This window comes from Andrographis paniculata, unplaced genomic scaffold (genome assembly GCF_009805555.1).
Source record: "Andrographis paniculata isolate CXL003 unplaced genomic scaffold, ASM980555v1 Contig65END, whole genome shotgun sequence".
NCBI lineage: Eukaryota > Viridiplantae > Streptophyta > Magnoliopsida > Lamiales > Acanthaceae > Andrographis > Andrographis paniculata.
Genome location: NW_026137601.1, coordinates 5,360,354 through 5,378,298, shown reverse-complemented (window position 1 = coordinate 5,378,298; position 17,945 = coordinate 5,360,354). Strand labels below are relative to the sequence as shown.

Here is a 17,945-nt window from a genome sequence, read left to right as displayed (position 1 = left end):
TAAAAAAATTTTAAATACTCCTATAATGTTATATATTACTCTCTCCATCGTAATACATTAGTCCTATTTATCATTTTTGTCATTCTCAAAACAATAATCTCATTTCACCGTAAAACTATTTTACTTTTTCATTACTATTACAGAATTGCCACTATTTTTTACACTAATATACTCACAAGGACAAAAAAGTCATTTATCTTTACTTTTTATCAGTTATTAATATAATATCAATATTTTTTAAATCTCGTGCCAAAAGACTATAGTTTTGGGACATATGGAGTATATGATTTTATAAATTTTACTAGTGTCAATTGAATCGAAGGGACAATAAATCTAAGTTTAGGGGTTGAAATATAATGTACGAAAGTTGTAGAGGATTTATTTGTAATTTAGGGTTCGATGTCTCTTTATTAGCAAATTGTGATTTGAAGAGACTGCGATTCCCCGAGTTCGTTTTTCTCCGTTTCTCTTTGATTAGTAGGGTTTTCCAGGTAAGTTATTCTCGATCGCTCTTTGTTTCGGTATTTCGGAAGCGTAGTGATGGTTTAATTAATAGAATTTGATGTATTTTGCCGTCGAGAAGCCTACGAAGAGTAAAAGTCATTGTTCGAGAACAAAGGCGAATTAAAGTTAGATATATTTGTGTACGTTCAGATTTTAATGCTACGAGTTACCCAGTTTTTTGTTTTTTTCAACTTTATTGCAGTGCTGAATTCTCCTCTGGATTAATGTTTAAGAATACATTTCAATCTGGGTTTCTTTCAATTTTATATAGCCTTGGGTAAGCAATTTTATCATGTTAATATGCTTGGGCGTGCCACTAATTTGTATGTTTAGTTAATGCGAGCTTGAGTTTAAAATATGATTTTTCATTCTTCAGGAGCAAGCCATTACAGATATGGGATAAAAAGGGTATGTACTTTGCTATTTCTCTAATTTTATTTTGTTAATTCATATTCTTCGTGTAGGTTTAGTTTTCATTGTATGTATCCATGGGCGGATTTAGGCATGGATTTAATTTCGGATTATCGCTTTGAATTGCTAGTCTATCAGCATGTTTGCTGCACAGGCAAACTAATTGCTTTGCCTTTCGGCCATATCATTTTCTATGAACATTTTTTTTCTGAAGCTAAAATTTAAGAGGACCAGGTTTGGGTGATAAATACTCTGCTTTTAGGTTATCTGTGGAATGAAAATTTTTTGCCTACTTTAAAACTTTCCTGAAAATTGGTTGAGAGAAAACTGAGCTAGCTACTCATAAAATAATTGCCGGAAGTTTGTCAGAGTCGGAAAATTTTTATTTTGAGCATAATTTATTTTGGTCTTTTAGTGTAATAAATTAAAAAGTTGAGTTTAAATTATAAGTAAAAAATTAAAATTGGGCCAAGTAGGGTAAGATAATTAATAAAGGCCTAAGTATTTTATGTTTAATAAAAAAAATAAGTGGGATTAATCTTAGATAAATTGATATGTTCTAATCCCTGACCCCTCTATTGATATCTTTTTCAATATTATTGCCAAATGGGTTTACCCTAAAAGTGTTAAGTTTTGACAATTTCTTCTAGAAAGTTAATTATAATGCTTATGTGAAGATTATTAGTGGATTTTAAATTGAAAATCGTAAAATTTATGGGATAGGGTTGAAACCCTAATTTTGCCCTAACCTAGTTATAATTTTTGGAAAAAGATTTACGATTATATTTAAATATTATGATTTTTGGAGTTAGACTATGCCTATTGCGATTGACATATTTTTCGAATGTTTATTTCGCGAAATAAAGTGAGATTATAACGAACTTGTTGGGTCTAATATCCTATTTTTGCATGGTTAAATGTTGACAATTGGAATATTATGAGTTCAAAACACTCTTTTTGAAATTTGCCTAAGAGCATGTTGAGTATTTGGTCAAATTGGTAATTGAAACTACCCGTCGAGTCCGATCAACTCGTCGATTGTTTGGATGATAAGGCATAGCCTTCCACCTCTGTGCCTTGCAAACATGTGAGAGTATATCGGTATTTTAGGATAACTAGCTAACCTTGAACTAGATTTCGAATGGGCTAAGTCGAGTGATCGAGATGGCGGGTTCCCCTTTTGGGTGATTCCGAGGTGCCCGTCATTCGATGAAAGTCTTTAGACCGTCATCCGTGATGGAGGGATGGATTGCGTACAATCCCCTCTTGATATGTTATATTGGAGACTAGAGGGTTGTGGGCCGTATGACACCCCTTGCAAACTAATAATAAATTGATTTACGTGTACTTTGGATTTCGAACCCTTATTTACACATTGTGGAGTTTTCCTTGAGGGTTCGGACCCTATGGTTGTTATGTGAAACTATGTGACGTATCAAACGAAGTAATAAGATTGGAAAACCGGGTCGAGCCGGCCCTGATTAAGGCCTAGTGGAGTTTTTTTTTTTTTTCGTGATGTGCTCATCACTATTATTTGAGAATGAAAAGGAGACATAACGAAGGCGCTAAAAGACTCGTATGTGTGAGTTTCCCTTATGTGATACGTGTCCTCTTATTCGACTATCTTCTTCAAATGATTTTGTGGCATTATACCGTATTAATTTATCTTCGATTAATTGCGCTTACTCAACCGTGTGTTGACACTTTTCTTACGATCTTGTAGGTGATCATACTTCCGTTATGCCTAAATGATGCATTCACGTCATATGATTCATCGGGGGAATTAGAACTACTTTACCTTCTAAAATGTTTTGAAATTCAACGATTATGTTTAAAGACTAATGCCTTTTGAACTATTTCTAATTTATGTTTTCTATTCGAACTTTATTTATTTAAATGATAAACCGGTACACTTTAATTCTAAATATCTAAATAATTGTTTTGTAATGGTTATATTAGCCTTAGCGCCACAACGTAGGACTCGTTGGTTGATGAACGAGCCTTCCAGTGTGGCGTGGCGGTAACGCTCTGGTTTGAGCCAACCGGGGTGTTGCAGTCGCTCATTTAATTCACTCGTTGCAGAAAGCCTGAATGATCTTGCAGACGACTTTGGTGGCTTCAAAGATGATCGCGTAAAGTGGTTCATCCATGGAGGTATTTTAAGCTTATTAGTATCGATATAATGCATAGATTCTATTATAAGTCGAACACATCTCTTCGATTAGTAGTCGACGATATCGATATCGACAGGATACACAGCTGAATTTATGCCCTATTTTGAGTAGCTTTTATGACTCCTTGGCTTCTTGATGTGACCATCATGACGGAATCGGACCCAATCATAATTCCTCCTGGACCAATCACTAGGAGCCGAGCCCGTAAATTTCAATTGGCAATAACAAAGTGTGCCAAACTTCAAATGGATGCCACTGCTGAACTCTACAACGACGATCAAAATAAACCACAACAAGCCTTCGACAAGCTGAAATATTTGTTAACTCATGCCCCAATTCTTAAACTCCCGAACTTTGAACTAACATTTAAACTTGAATGTGATGCTTCAACAAGTTGAGGTAACCTTCCGAATTCGTGGTTATATGGACCAGGTTGTATGCGATGTTGTGCCAATGCAGGCTTGCCACATACTACTTGGACGGCCTTGGCAATTTGATCGCAATGTCACCTACTTTGGGAAGGAAAATACTTTTACGCTCACACATGAGGGCAAAAAGATCACTTTGACTCCCCTTACCCCCCAAGAAGCCCACACGGATCAGGAAGTGATACAAAAAAACCATGTTCAAGAAATGATGGCTATGGAGAATGTCTCAAAATCAGCGGGAACTCAAAGCTCCATACAAGAGGCAGACATAAATTCCATGGCAAGTTCGTCTACGACCGCTCCATCAGTATAGACATCCTATTCCTAGATTAGATGATATGCTTGATGAACTTCAGGGTGCTGCTCTTTTTACAAAAATTGATCTTAAAGTGGTTACCATCAGATAAGAATGAGAGAAGGAGATGAGTGGAAAACTGCTTTCAAAACTAAGCTAGGTCTATATGAGTGTACTTTCTTGTTTTTAAATTTCCATGGTTCCTCTATAAAAGGACCTATGATTATCATTGTAAGATTATTCATTCCACAAAGAGATTTTATAAACTGGTTTTTTTTCAAGAGCGATTCTTGTGCATTTTTGAAGTGTAATCTTGAGTGATTCGGTTACAGCTTCATATCCTCAAATCGAGTTGTTTCGAATTATTTGAAACAAGTCGTGGCCTCTCGAATAGTACTGGAACTATTCTTGCCTTAGCTTGTATTGTCAGCTTGTTTAGAGGATTGTGATACGTGAGCTTGATCTCTCGTGTTGCCTTCTCGACTACCTCTCAATTCAAGATAGTCCAGTTTATCTCCATTAATATAGATATATATATAGTCATCCATCCCTTACTCTATCCAAATCTACAATATTCTTGTTACTTATTCTTGTGGAATTCGATCCGAACTGTCATCCTTGGCAAGTTGGCATTACTTCTTGTGTTATATGTGGTGGAGTGTGTCCTTTCTTGGGATTGATTTCAGCTGAAAATAGTGATGGGATGCACTATTTTACTCCCTCCTCTCAAATTTGTGCTCGAAATTTTTAGGCATTGGTTTCTATGTATGGGAGGTTTTGATTGAAATATTTTTATAGTAATAAAAATATAATAAATGGTATAATTATTTACTAAATAATGAAATAAGAATATTTTTCAAAGATACTAAAAAAACAAAAAGAAAGAAAGAAATGAGACAGGTTTAGGAAATATGGCCAGGCTTTGATTTTTTGGAATTAAAATATGAGACTGAATATTGTCAAAAATCTTCTACTTATGTTTCAGACTTATCTCTGTATTATTCAACAATTTTTTATTTTTTAACATCAAGTTCAATATTTGTCTTAATTTGATAATCTTATATGAAAAAACCAATTATATTGACACATAAAAAATAATTTATTTTAATTACTCCTCTTATTTTACATATATCGGAAAATTATTGGGATGTATTCCTTTAATTTTTTATTTTGTTTTTATTTAGATAGTAGTTTAGATTTAAAGTGTATTAATTTTTTATTTCAAATAAAAAATACATGAAAATTCAAGATTCGCTACTCTCAAATACATATATATTTTCAAAGTTAACGCTCATCATTGATCAATTCTAATAAGAACGATAGATACTCTCTCCATTACCAGAAAAATGTAAGAATGCAGTCGAACTATTTATACAAATTTAATTTTGTTGCAGTTTCCTGTGACAATAAGAAGTATTATTTATCAATTGCTGCCGAAAATTGTTGCAGTTTTTTGGGACAACAAGGATGAATACTTAATTATCAATTTCTGCAAAGACTGCAACAATTTGTTGCAGTTTTCCAAATTGGTTCTCTGCAAATTATACAGATACTATGAGGATGGTTCGTGCAGTCCATATCGCCCGGGCGCCAAATAACGACATCGGGAGCATATGAAGCAGAATTAAGGGGGAGAGTGTTGGGTGTAATTCTGATTATGCATTTGATTGATTATATAATTAGTTATATATTATAATTTGTTATTATTTATTCTATTAATTTCCTAATTAGTTATGTCTATTTATAATTCAAATTTAAAATTGTTTCTGTTAGTGTTGAAAGTCGTGTCTATTATAATTATAAGATTGTATTCATTGTTCTTGTAGGATGTATTGTATGCACATGGTTGTATGATTATCAAACAAGTGTATCAATCTGTTTCTTTTAATCAAAGAAATCGTTCAGATTTGTTTTTCATATTCCCGATCTTTGTGAATTTAATTTCTAACATCGAGCGCATCCAAGGGGCTCGTATGGGAGAGCTCTCCAACTGCATTTTACCGGATCAAACTCGCCAGTATAGCCATCGATGTTTATACAGTAGAAGCTCCCGTTGCGAACCACAACATTTACCCAAGTGGATGTGATGGATCGATGTATTTTGCTATACTCGACAATGGTCCACACCATATCGCCCGGACCCCAAATAAGGACATCGGGAGAATTATCCGGGAAGGTAATGAGCAGCAAGAATACAGTGCAGTTTGGCGACGTTGGCGGGGCTGAGAACGCGGCCATATCGACCAGATCATCAGATAGTATCTTTGGGAGCTCAACAACCTCAGTCGATTGAGGATTGTAGAAATTCATCGCGTGGGTATCGTCATCGTGGAACAACATCCAACCGTCCTTGGCGTAACGGACTACGCCGTGAGGTCGATTTGGAAAGATGATCCTATTTGAGAGGCAGCGGGAAAGGTCGCAGATATGAACCAAGTCATTGTTCTCTGGAATGCGCACATTCATCGGAGGCCGTTTTGTCTTTTTGAGAGACTTTGCTATGTCTCGTGATTTTCAACATACGCCGCTAGCTCGAGCTCTGTCCCCAGAGCATAACTAGGATATGATTTTTTCTAAAAGCTCTGCACGAAGGTCTAATTTCAGCTTTTTTCGTTTGTGAGAATCAAACCAGAGTGAGAATTTACAGATCTTGCACACCAAATGATGAGTCAAAATCAATTTCATAGAAATCAAGAACATTAATAATTTTGAAATTAATTGAATTGGAACAATTCAAACACAACTGATGCTCTGATCGACCTTAACAAAGAATAATTAAACAAAAAAAAACCAATCGATCTATTAAGCCAAAGCAGATCCAAACCCTACTCAGCTTCCAAATGTGCAAAGGCAACAACAGCACACAGAATCCAGCAAATTAAATTCAAACAATTAACAATCAATTACAGGTAAAGTGCAGTTACTGATCTGAATCAAGTACTAATTAATTTACGAAATGAAGAAATGATAAGCTTTCATCGACCGATTGCTTCTCCTTCCAGACATGATTGCGAGATGAGATGAGATGAGCTGAACAGCGGAAAATAAACACGAAACGTTTTCAGCGATGAAGACAGATTAGAGTGATGTTAGCGCTTCCTTCCACTTATATAGCGAGTTCTGGAAATGACCAGTGTATTACACCGGGTTCACTCCACACTTTTTTTTTTTAAAATAATTATAATTTAGAAGAATAACATTGAAAAGTTATGGTTTTTTAATAAATAATACAGGTAATTTGATTTAGTTGCCATTTATTTATTTCATATGATGTTGCCAAAACTTTTATTTCAAAAGGGAAATCATGCATGTTGAGCTGATGAAAATTCTGAGATTGTAAGGTTTCTTCATTTTATTGTTTTGATTTTTCAAATTTTCTGGCGATTTTAATTGGAGTTTCTTCGTGCAGCTACTTGTGCTCTTTTTGTTGTGATTCATTGTTGTTTATGCTTTAGGCGTAGAGGTTGATTATCCTTCGATTTCTTTTTGTTGTTTTCTTGGTTAGGGTTTTGGGTTTCATTTCTGGTGCATCTGCAGGTTGTTTTCGTTTGTTGATTGTAATTCTTGTTGGTTGGGTGTGGATGTCAATTTGAGTTCACCATAGAACTCAATTTTTGTGCTGCTTCAGCGAACCTTGATTTTCCACAATTCTATTCAGCAAAATCATAATCTTCTTCTATGCAATTATGTTTGAAATGTATGGCATTAATGGATGAGCTGCATTCATCAATTGGAAGGTTGATTTCGATGTAGATTAAAAATGGTTTTGATATATGCTAATTTATTCCTATTATATTTCAGAATACAGTTTTCTTTTTTGAAATAACGATGTTTATATGTCTTAGGGTTTTTTTTTTTTTTAATCAACTTGAAACACTCGCTTTTGCGCAAAAAAAGGGTTTCCAATCTTTGATCCACCCAATCAACTAGTCTTGTAGTTCATAAATATTCATGTTAATTTTACAACGGTATAACTGTTCTTATTTTTTCTTGTTTATGATGTTATAATGGTTGAGATGACATATGTGATCGAAATTCTTTTAGATACGTGTCCTCTTTACAAGAAGCAGCCGGAGGGATTCATCGAGTCGGGAAACGAAAATAAGGTATATAAACTCATTAAGTCTTTATATGGTTTAAAATATGCTCCAAAACAATGGCATCAAAAGTTTGATGAAATTGTGTTGTCCAATGGTTTTGTTTTAAATCAATCGGACAAGTGTGTTTACAATAGGTTTAATAATGCCGGCGAAGGTGTTATAATATGTTTGTATGTGGATGACTTGTTGATCTTTGGGACAGATCAAAGTCATGTTGATGAAACAAAAGATTTTTTGTCTTCCAAGTTTGCAATGAAGGATATGGGGAGGCATATGTGATTCTTGGGATTAAAATCAAGAGAGAATATGTCGGGATTGTAATTACGCAATCGCATTATGTTGAAAAAATTCTTAAAAGGTTTCACACCGAGAATTGTAATCCAGTTAATACCCCATTTGATCAAAGTGCAAAACTTATGCCAAATACTGAAGAATCGATGTGCCAACTCGAGTACTCAAGAGCCATAGGTTCTTTGATGTACGCAATGATAAGCACGAGACCAGATGTTGCTTATGTCATTGGAAGGCTAAGTCGATTTACAAGTAAGCCAAGTACACACCATTGGTAAGCACTTAGAAGAGTGTTTAAATATTTGAAATCCACAATAAATTATTGTTTGTCGTATAGTGGGTTTCCTCCGATCATTGAGGGATACTCGGATGCTAGTTGGATAAATCATATAGAGGATCACTCATCTACGAATGGGTGGGTATTTTTGCTTGGAGGTGCTGCTATTTGTTGGGCATCAAAGAAGCAAACTTATATAACTAGTTCGACAATGGAATCTGAATTTATTGCTTTGGCCGCGGCCGGAAAGGAAGATGAATGGTTTCATAACTTGGTTCATGAGATTCCATTGTGGCCAAAACCGGTCTCACCCAATTCTATATGCTGCGATAGTTCAGCAACAATGGCAAAAGCTTATAGTGTAATCTATAACGGAAAGTCTCGACATATAGGCGTGAGACATAGCATGATTCGTGAACTTCTTAATAATGGTGTGATTTCGGTAGAATATGTTCGTTCACAACAAAATTTAGCTGATCACTTGACGAAAGGATTAGCTAGAGAACTTGTGCACAAGTCATCTGTCGGGATGGGATTAAAGTCCATTAAATTCATCTAAGGACGAGACACCCAATTCCCTTCTAATACGATGTTAGAAGTTGAATTCAATGTGGAAAGCTTATCTTTAGTTGATTGGAACGTTTCTTAAATAATCATCCCAAGGTAAACGTTCAATCCTGTAAGAAGGTTAAGTTGAGAATTATTCTCTCAATGATTTCTTTAAAAAATTGCATTGCAGGAGCAAGATTTAAAGAAATCGCCTATACAAGTACGTAGTTTTGCCGTTTCAAGACATTTAAGAACTTTGATGTCGATGTGCTTGTGAAGGATAGGGACACAGGGCTGGAAAGTGTCAAGATTAATGTTAGGATTTGTAAACACTTGTGTACATTACAAGCATGTATTCTTATGAGTTGATAGGTCCAATCCCTTGTGATACCTTGATTCTCGAATAAATGTGTTGTTAGGTACTAATATGAAAATTCAATCGTTCGGATATTTTCATTTATGCGTTTGTTTGATGAGTTTGATTAATTTTATGAATAATTCAAGGGTTACACCAAAATGGGGGATGAATGTTGGTTATTTTGGTATAGTCGGAAATTATTCTTAGGCCAAGGGATGTCAAGGTTAAGACGAGTCTGGGACGGGTCGCGTGGAGTACGTGCTCGGACAAGCTTTCCTGATGTCAAAAACTGGGAAAATAGATCGCAGAATAAGCTGTTGGATTTATTCAAATTAAAATGAAAATTATTATTTTAATTGAGTTTATCAAATTCAATTTCTTAAGATTTGAATTTGAATAACCTAGAGAATTGGTTATTAATTTTAATTCAAAACTCTTGAAAACTCCCGGATTATGTACCTAGGCAACGCTTGGCCTTTACGGTTTCTTTCTTCTCGTGTATAAGAAAGTGATCATTCTTTTTTTCCAAATATTAATACTTATTGTTAACGCCTATAACAATTGAGTGAAAACTTCTTATTATCCTCGTACTTATTTCCTGATACCTAATGCGTAAAGGGTCAAATAAAATATATGGACAGTGTTTCGCGATTGGAAGTTCTATCAAGTCATTGTCTTACCCTGCTATTCATATAGTTGACATAACATACATAACTTACAGCATTTCTGCGAGAAGGCCCAATATCTATATATATATAAGGAAGAGAAGTAATCGGGTCGCCCTTTTGAAAGGATTTCTTACTGTCGGTCTTTTCTGTTCTCTCGCCACTGCTCAGCCTTAATCATGACTGCAACAAACGAGAATCTGTCTAAGTCCGAAGCGTATGGTTTCTTCCTTCTGTAAACTCATTCAGTAACTGCAGTTTCTTTATTCTTTTGTGTGGTTGATTATATTGATCCTTCAACGAATTAGTTAGGGTTTGAATTACTGCCTCATGGTGTGAACCAAATAGGGTTTGGGGATCTGTCGAAATCCTAAGCTTTGTATTCCTTTTTATAATTGTTTTGGGATCTGCCTGATGGTCTGTCTCAGTTTTATTTGTGTTCAAATTTGTTTGATTCGGCGAGGTGCTGATGGATTTCCACATTTTAAACCCACATAAGGGTTTAGGACTGATTGATCAGTTTGTTTAATCATTTTGTATTACGATTTGAGCATCAATTGTCCTTAATTGAAATCTTTAATTAATTTCCCAATTGAAGTCTTCCAATGGACTTGTCAAAATCATTATCATATTGGACTTTTCAATGAGTGAAAGATTAAAAAGAAATAATAGGATAGTTAATTGGAGTTAAACATCTATTTTTCTTCCTTAGCTTTTATATGGAATGAAAACTTGTTATCCTCTAGGTCTCGGATTCAGTATCTTTGTTCTTAAAGGGGATTGGTTACGATCAAGACAATTAGTACTCTTCTAGTATATTTATAATTGGTTGGTAAAGTTGATATTTGTGAGCGAACAATTTGCTTTAATATGTGTTACCTTTTACGCGCGTGTCGGTCAATTTTTGCTGTTGTCTTATACGGCATTTTCCATTTTGTTGTCCTGGTAGATGAGTTGAGTAGTATGATCAATAAATAAGACTTTTAATTCAAGATCACTGTAACAATGTGATTGTCTGCTATTATATTTACCATTTTAATAAAGAATGTATTATCGGAAGATGCCTTTCGGGTTGAAGCTCCTAGTTTTCCAAAGCATTATCATTTAATTTTGATCCAAACAGTTGTAAAATGGTTGCCAACCTCTAAAAATAGCATGAATTGATTACGATAAGAAATGAAACATCTTTATCCCGTGGTTGTCAAAGTGTTTGTACTCATTGTTTTCATGCTCAATGGAATCAATTTTGACTTGTCACATATTGCGCTTAGCTAATTTATGCTAGTTTCTCTGTACATTCTCACTCTTGGATCATTTGTTTAATTTCAGATCTTGCAGCAATGCCAGCAAGCGGATTAGGATGCCGCGAAAACAAGAGTTGGACCTTCCTTCCGATGTTTTAGAACAGATCCTGTCCTTGTTAAGCTCTAAGGGTAGAGCACGAGCAAGTACTGTATCTAGAAAGTGGCGGGACGTTGCATATTATGTCAAAAGGATCCACCGCCCTCCCAAGTTTCTTTATTTCAATAATATCTATAAGAACTTTCTTGTCTGCGACCTTGCTTCTTGTCGCTCACACATTACCCCACATCCAAATCTACCTGGTGGTGATGTTAGTTACCCCAAGGATGGTTGGATGCTTTTCCACGATTCGGATATCGGGGCCATGAATTTCTATAACCCTCATTCTGCTGACTGGATTGAGCTCCCAAAGATAGATTTGAATTTCTGTAGAGCTGCATTCACTGCTCCTCCAACCTCGCCAAACTGTGTGGTATTCCTACTTCACAGTTCCAGAACCGAGGCTTGTGTCAATGCTATTACTTGGCGCCCGGGAGATATGGCGTGGACATATTTCAAATACGAATATGAACACCCATCCATCAGTTCCACCTGGAAAATTGTTGGTGACAACCGAGATGAAAATCCATCCTGCAGCTACACATGGAAGAGTATTGTGGTTCGCGATGGAATTTTCTACAGTTTCAACATATTTGGTGATATCGGAATTTTTGATCCGGTGAGACGGACTTGGAGAGCTCGCTCCTGCAAGCGCCTCAAATCCATTCGGCATATGAACAAGGTTTGTTGGGATTATTACATGTTCATGGCAGAGTACAAAGGCAACTTCTTTCTAGCGCAAACTAGTGGCTACCGGTTTCTCAACATCTACAAGTTGGATGAAGTTAGCTCACGATGGTACAAGGTTAAATTTAGGCGGTGCAACATTCTTCAAAAGCACCGTCACATCACTCATCCGGGATGATCTCCCGCATGTCATGAAGAATTGTGTGTATTTCCCAGAAAAATTGTGGATAATGAAAGGCACTGCAAAGTATATCTATGAAATTGAATATGTGCTATAAGAAATTGCAGCGCCATCCGTCTTATGTGGTTAGAAGAACTTGCCCAGACATCTGGATGGACATCAGTGAAGATCCAGAGATGAAAGAGAGGGAAGAGATTGTCCAAAATGAATCGGAAATTGTGGTTGTCGTTTGCGCGGATGCACCATGAAGCGTTTGGAACAAAGCTTGACCTTAGGAACTAATGGTACTTGTTAGATACATGATCATTTCCTAAGCTATAATTGTTGTGTTGTGAAGCCTCAAGCTGAAGTTTAGAGGAATTTTGTACATCTAGCCCATCGGACACCGTTTGACCTATAAATAATTATTATTTTATGTGTGTGTAAATACCTAGCCTAGCAGCCTCCAAACTTAAACCACTAATTCTGATTGTGTCACCAAATTATTTTCTTTCTAGTTCGTTTTTTTATCATGAGGTTTTGGTTGTATGTTTCATATTGGAAAACAAAATTGAAGGTCGCAGAAAAACAAAAAACAAAAAATTAAAGGTGGCGTGGACAGATAATAAATTAAATCTGGGCTTGGCGTGGACAGCCCCTGCAACAATACCTACAGCCTTTGTGATGGGGTTGGAAAATTAGAGATGCCATGTGAAGAGGAAAATAAAGCGGATCGATTGGCGGGATCAGAAGAGGAATAAACTTTGAATCCAAAAAAATCGTCAATCTGAATGCAGCAGTAGTTACCTTCACCCTTTGTTGATATGCTTCTTTCTTGCCTTAGAATAGGAAATTCCATTAGGAGATAATTGCTACTTTGATTTTATATTCGGGATTTAAGTTTTGTGATAGGACTGAATCGGTGTATATTTCATTCTACAATCAAAGTCTAGTGTTGGGAATTGGTCTTGAAGTATGAATTATTATTCACATCGAGAAATAGGAAATTCCATTAGGAGATAATTGCTACTTTGATTTTATATTCGGGATTTAAGTTTTGTGATAGGACTGAATCGGTGTATATTTCATTCTACAATCAAAGTCTAGTGTTGGGAATTGGATCTTGAAGTATGAATTATTATTCACATCGAGAAATAGGAAATTCCATTAGGAGATAATTGCTACTTTGATTTTATATTCGGGATTTAAGTTTTGTGATAGGACTGAATCGGTGTATATTTCATTCTACTATCAAAGTCTAGTGTTGGGAATTGGATCTTGAAGTATGAATTATTATTCACATCGAGAAATAGGAAATTCCATTAGGAGATAATTGCTACTTTGATTTTATATTCGGGATTTAAGTTTTGTGATAGGACTGAATCGGTCTATATTTCATTCTACAATCAAAGTCTAGTGTTTGAAATTGGATCTTGAAGTATGAATTATTATTCACATCGAGAAAGTTGCGACATTAATATTACATTACTTTTAATTTCTTAGGAGCTTAATATTTATTATGTTCTTGCATTAAAATTTAAATTTTTATATATGGCCTAATTGATGTGTTGATTGTTGTGAAGCACAACACATTTAAGGATGTCAGTACGAGATAGGGGGGAATTATTCGATCTTATATGCAATTTCAGTAATGAGAATCTGTAGGAATATTATTTTCATTCATTATTCTTAATAGATGTTATCATAATTTTGGAGTAGAGTGTGTTCTTTTTATTTTTTTTCTCACACACGTTTTCCAAAAGAGTTAATACACTGTACACATTCATATTTTTTATTAATTACAAAATTTTATATTCCTCGCATAAATTTTTTTTTTTCCAACCATTTCACAGAACAAACACACAGTTGGATTTTTTAAGAACAATATAGAGATTAAATTAGCATTTGATTTGATTTTTGTGAGAATACATAATTATTTGATATGATATTTGTTTAGAAATTTAATCAGATGAGACGTATGTAGTATTATGAATTGGGGAATTTTGCAGTCATATTTGTTAATTTTTTACATTGGAGGAATTAATTGATGGGGTGATGATTTATTTATGTATTTTTAAGTTGTTTATTTCATGACACTTTACTTTATTTTTTTGGAAAATTTTGCAAGAAATAGCTCAATTCAGTTTCTGCCTTTGATGGTGTTTTGGGTGTGCGTTTGTTTACGTCTTGATTGTGTTTTTCCGGTGCTTTGGGGTGTTTGTCGAGTGCAATTTTGGTGCTTGCTTTCTATTGTTTTTCGGTTCCCATTGTTCTTAAATTACATTTTGGTTTTTGTTTTTACTATAATTGTATTTCATTGTGCTTGAAATCAAGATAGAGGACGTCGCAGGCTATTAGGTTTGGACGAGAATTTACCCACTGCGCACTTTCGGCAACGACTGCAAATTTTTGTATTATTCAAAAAAAAAAAAGAGAGATAGGATGTTGTATGATATTTTTCATTTTTTTTCTACATAGTTTATATTAGCACATTAACTAAATAATCAAAGCATAAGTAAATATAATCGCACAAAATTACATAATAAAATTGAAAATAAAATCCCATAAACTAAAAAATTTTACTTCCTAAACGAGGATCTCCGTTCCAAATGCTTGTAGATGCATCCGCCCGAATGCTGCGGGATATAAATGCAATTTTTCATCGCGTCGGGGAGATCATCCCGGATGAGGGATGTCGTGGTGCTCGCAAAAAAGGTTGCGCCATCTAAGTGCTTCACCCTCTTCCATGTGCAGGTGATCCCATCCGACTTGTAGACTATGGGTTGCGCCACGCCATAAGTGCGCACTAGAAAGAATTTGCCGTCATAGTCTGCCATGAACACGCTTTTCCTCCACCCGTAAAGCGGCACAGATCGAGCGCATCCAAGGGGCTCGTATGGGAGAGCTTTCCAACTACATTTTACTAGATCAAACTCGCCGGTATAGCCGTCGATGTTCATACAGTAGAAGTACCCGTTGCGCACCACGGCATTTACCCAAGTGGAGGTGATGGATCGATGTCTTTTGCAATACTCGACAATGATCCACACCATATCGCCCGGGCGCCAAATAAGGACATCCGGAGACTCATCCCGGAAGGTAAGGAGCAGCAAGAATACGGTGCAGTTTGGCGACGTTGGCGGGGCTGAGAACGCGGCCATATCGACCAGATCATCAGATAGTATCTTTGGGAGCTCAACAACCTCAGTTGATTGAGGATTGTAGAAATTCATCGCGTGGGTATCGTCATCGTGGAACAACATCCAACCGTCCTTGGCGTAACGGACTACGCCATGAGGTCGAATTGGAAAGATGATCCTCTTTGAGAGGCAGCGGGTAAGGTCGCAGATATGAACCAAGTCATTGTTCTCTCGAACGCGCACATTCATCGGAAGCGGGTTCGTCTTTTTGAGAGACGTTTCTATGTCTCGCCATTTTCGACATACGCCACTAGCTCGAGCTCTGTCGCCAGAGCATAACGAGGACATGATTATTCTAAAAGCTCTGCAGGAAGGTCTAATTCCAGGTTTTCTCGTTTGTGAGAATCAAACCAGAGTGAGAATTTACAGATCTTGCACAACAAATTATGAGTCAAAATCAATTCCATAGAAATCAACGACATTAATGATTTTGAAATTAATTGAATTGGAACAATTCAAACACAACTGATGCTGTGATCAACCTTAACAAAGAATAATTAAACAAAAACAAAAACCAATCGATCTATTAAGCCGAAGCAGATCCTGGTAAATATAATTTGCAATCCCAAAATAAAAAGAATAAGGATTCCAACGCACCAATTCTCAAGGTAGTGAAGATTCAAGATCAGACTTTTACCATTCTCAATGTATTAATAAATTTTACCTGCTACAAATAATTTTCCTATAAATATCCATGTAGTATGTGCATTTGAAAAATAAGAAAGCATCAACGTTTCTTTCAAATAAAATTTCTCTCTACTGTAATTCTCTTCCACAACTCCTTATTTCCAACAAATTTGGTATCAGAGCATTAGGTTTTATTATTAAAAAAAAAAAGATGACTTCATCGTCAAATTCAGTTTTCAATTATACCGGTGCCCAAATTCCCATTTTCAATGGAGAACATTTCGATTACTGGAGTTCGCAGATGGAGACCATTTTCATCTCACAAGATTTGTGGGATGTTGTAGAAGATGGTTATGAAGAACCACCAGATGCAACAACCGAAGATTGGACAGAAGAAATGAAAGAGAAATTATAAGGAAAATGTGAAGAGAAATGCGACAGCGTTTATCCAGCGAGCTGTTGGTAAACCTATCTACCCCAGAATTTTTGGCATTAAGAAAGCAAAAGCAGCTTGGGAGATTCTGAAAACAGAGTTTCAAGGATCAGAAAATGTGATTACCAGAAAGCTGCAATCTTTGTGGAGACAATTTGAAACATTGTCTATGAAGGAAAATGAAATGGTACGCGATTTCTTCTCAAGAGTCGCTGAAATAATCAATCAAATTAAAAGTTGCGGAGAGGAAGTTGCAGAAAAATAAGTAGTGTAGAAGATTCTGAGAAGTTTGCCGCAGAAATTTGAGCACATCATTGTTGTCATCATTGAGACGAAAAATCTCAGGACACTCACTCAATTCGAACTTATGGGAACCTTGGAAGCCTATGAGCAAAGAATGAGCAACTACAACAACCAACCATTAGAACAGGCTTTTCAAGTAAAGACACACATTTTCAAGAATTCATTGCAACAAGGAAGAGGGGGATATTCCTTCGGTCAAGCACCCGGGAGAGGGCGAGGCCGAAAATTTCAGAACAGGGGTAGAGGGAAAGGTGAATTTGAAAAATCAGATGTAGAGTGTTACGTATGCAATAGAAAAGGCCACGAATCAAGAAATTGTTGGTGGAGATGCAAGACATGCAAGGTGCCAAACCATGCCAACAAAGATTGTTGGCATAAACAAAAGAACAAACAAGGAGAAGAGCAGAAAGAGACACACTTCTCAGCAGGGGATGAATCATGTAAGCTATTTATCTCCCGATCAGATAGTACAAAATCAGCCGCGAAGTGGTACTTGGACAGCGGCTGCAACAACCATCTATCTGGAAATCAAGAAGATTTCCATGAAATTGATAGAAGCTACTCCTCACATGTTAAGCTCGGTGATGGAAAGAAGGTGATGATTGAAGGAAAAGGAATTGTTGCCATTCAAACCAAAAAAGGTGACAAATTCATCCATGATGTAAATTTCTCGCCCAATATATCACAAAATCTTTTGAGTGTTGGGCAAATGATGAGAAATGGATACAAGCTGATTTTTGACAATGGAAGGTGTGAAATTTTCGACAAAAATTATGGAGACTGTGTAGCACAGGTGGAGATGACGGCTAACAATCTTTTTCCTCTCAAAATGGAGTCGCATTTTGCATTGAAGACTGCTGCCGAGGATGACACTTACCTTTGGCATTTGAGATATGGACATCTCAATTTCAAAGGCTTGCAGCTTCTACAGCAGAAGGACATGGTTGTCGGTCTTCCAAAAATCAGAAATTATGAAAAATTTTGTGAAGGATGTATATATGGAAAAATGCATTGGCTCCCATTTCCGAAAGTTGCAGGGAGAGCATGTACACCTCTTGAAATTGTGCAAGCAGATATTTGTA

At 36.0% G+C, this 17,945-nt stretch overlaps 3 protein-coding genes across 4 annotated transcripts; 1 reads left to right on the top strand and 2 right to left on the bottom strand.

The window, feature by feature from the left end:
• Positions 1-425: 425 nt before the first annotated feature.
• LOC127262017 (uncharacterized) lies at positions 426-5,593 on the top strand. Of its 2 annotated transcripts, XM_051290488.1 has the most exons (5): positions 426-491; positions 707-781; positions 881-912; positions 2,998-3,069; positions 5,262-5,593. In XM_051290488.1, the coding sequence occupies exons 2-5, from the start codon at positions 729-731 to the stop codon at positions 5,408-5,410; spliced, it is 306 nt and encodes a 101-aa protein (XP_051146445.1). In that variant the 5' UTR covers positions 426-491; positions 707-728; the 3' UTR covers positions 5,411-5,593. The 2 variants fall into 2 exon arrangements, 1 of the variants encoding a protein (XP_051146445.1); XR_007841050.1 differs by lacking the exons at positions 2,998-3,069; positions 5,262-5,593 and adding an exon at positions 2,639-2,834.
• Positions 5,594-5,756: 163 nt separating this feature from the next.
• Positions 5,757-6,278, bottom strand: LOC127262415 (F-box/kelch-repeat protein At1g57790-like). The gene has a single exon (XM_051291082.1). It carries the CDS (start codon positions 6,276-6,278, stop codon positions 5,757-5,759), a length of 522 nt encoding a protein of 173 aa, XP_051147039.1.
• An 8,601-nt stretch (positions 6,279-14,879) lies between these two features.
• LOC127262414 (F-box/kelch-repeat protein At1g57790-like) lies at positions 14,880-15,788 on the bottom strand. The gene has a single exon (XM_051291080.1). It carries the CDS (start codon positions 15,786-15,788, stop codon positions 14,880-14,882), a length of 909 nt encoding a protein of 302 aa, XP_051147037.1.
• Positions 15,789-17,945: the final 2,157 nt, after the last annotated feature.

What these genes read in the sequence shown, in the direction of transcription:
- LOC127262414 (XM_051291080.1), bottom strand. Translation starts at nt 15,788, where the DNA reads ATGTCCTCGTTATGCTCTGGCGACAGAGCTCGAGCTAGTGGCGTATGT.
- LOC127262415 (XM_051291082.1), bottom strand. Translation starts at nt 6,278, where the DNA reads ATGAATGTGCGCATTCCAGAGAACAATGACTTGGTTCATATCTGCGAC.
- LOC127262017 (XM_051290488.1), top strand. Translation starts at nt 729, where the DNA reads ATGTTTAAGAATACATTTCAATCTGGGTTTCTTTCAATTTTATATAGC. An exon ending in TCAATTTTATATAGCCTTGG is followed by an intron (nt 782 to 880) that starts GTAAGCAATTTT and finishes TTCATTCTTCAG; the next exon opens with GAGCAAGCCATTACAGATAT. An exon ending in ACAGATATGGGATAAAAAGG is followed by an intron (nt 913 to 2,997) that starts GTATGTACTTTG and finishes CACTCGTTGCAG; the next exon opens with AAAGCCTGAATGATCTTGCA.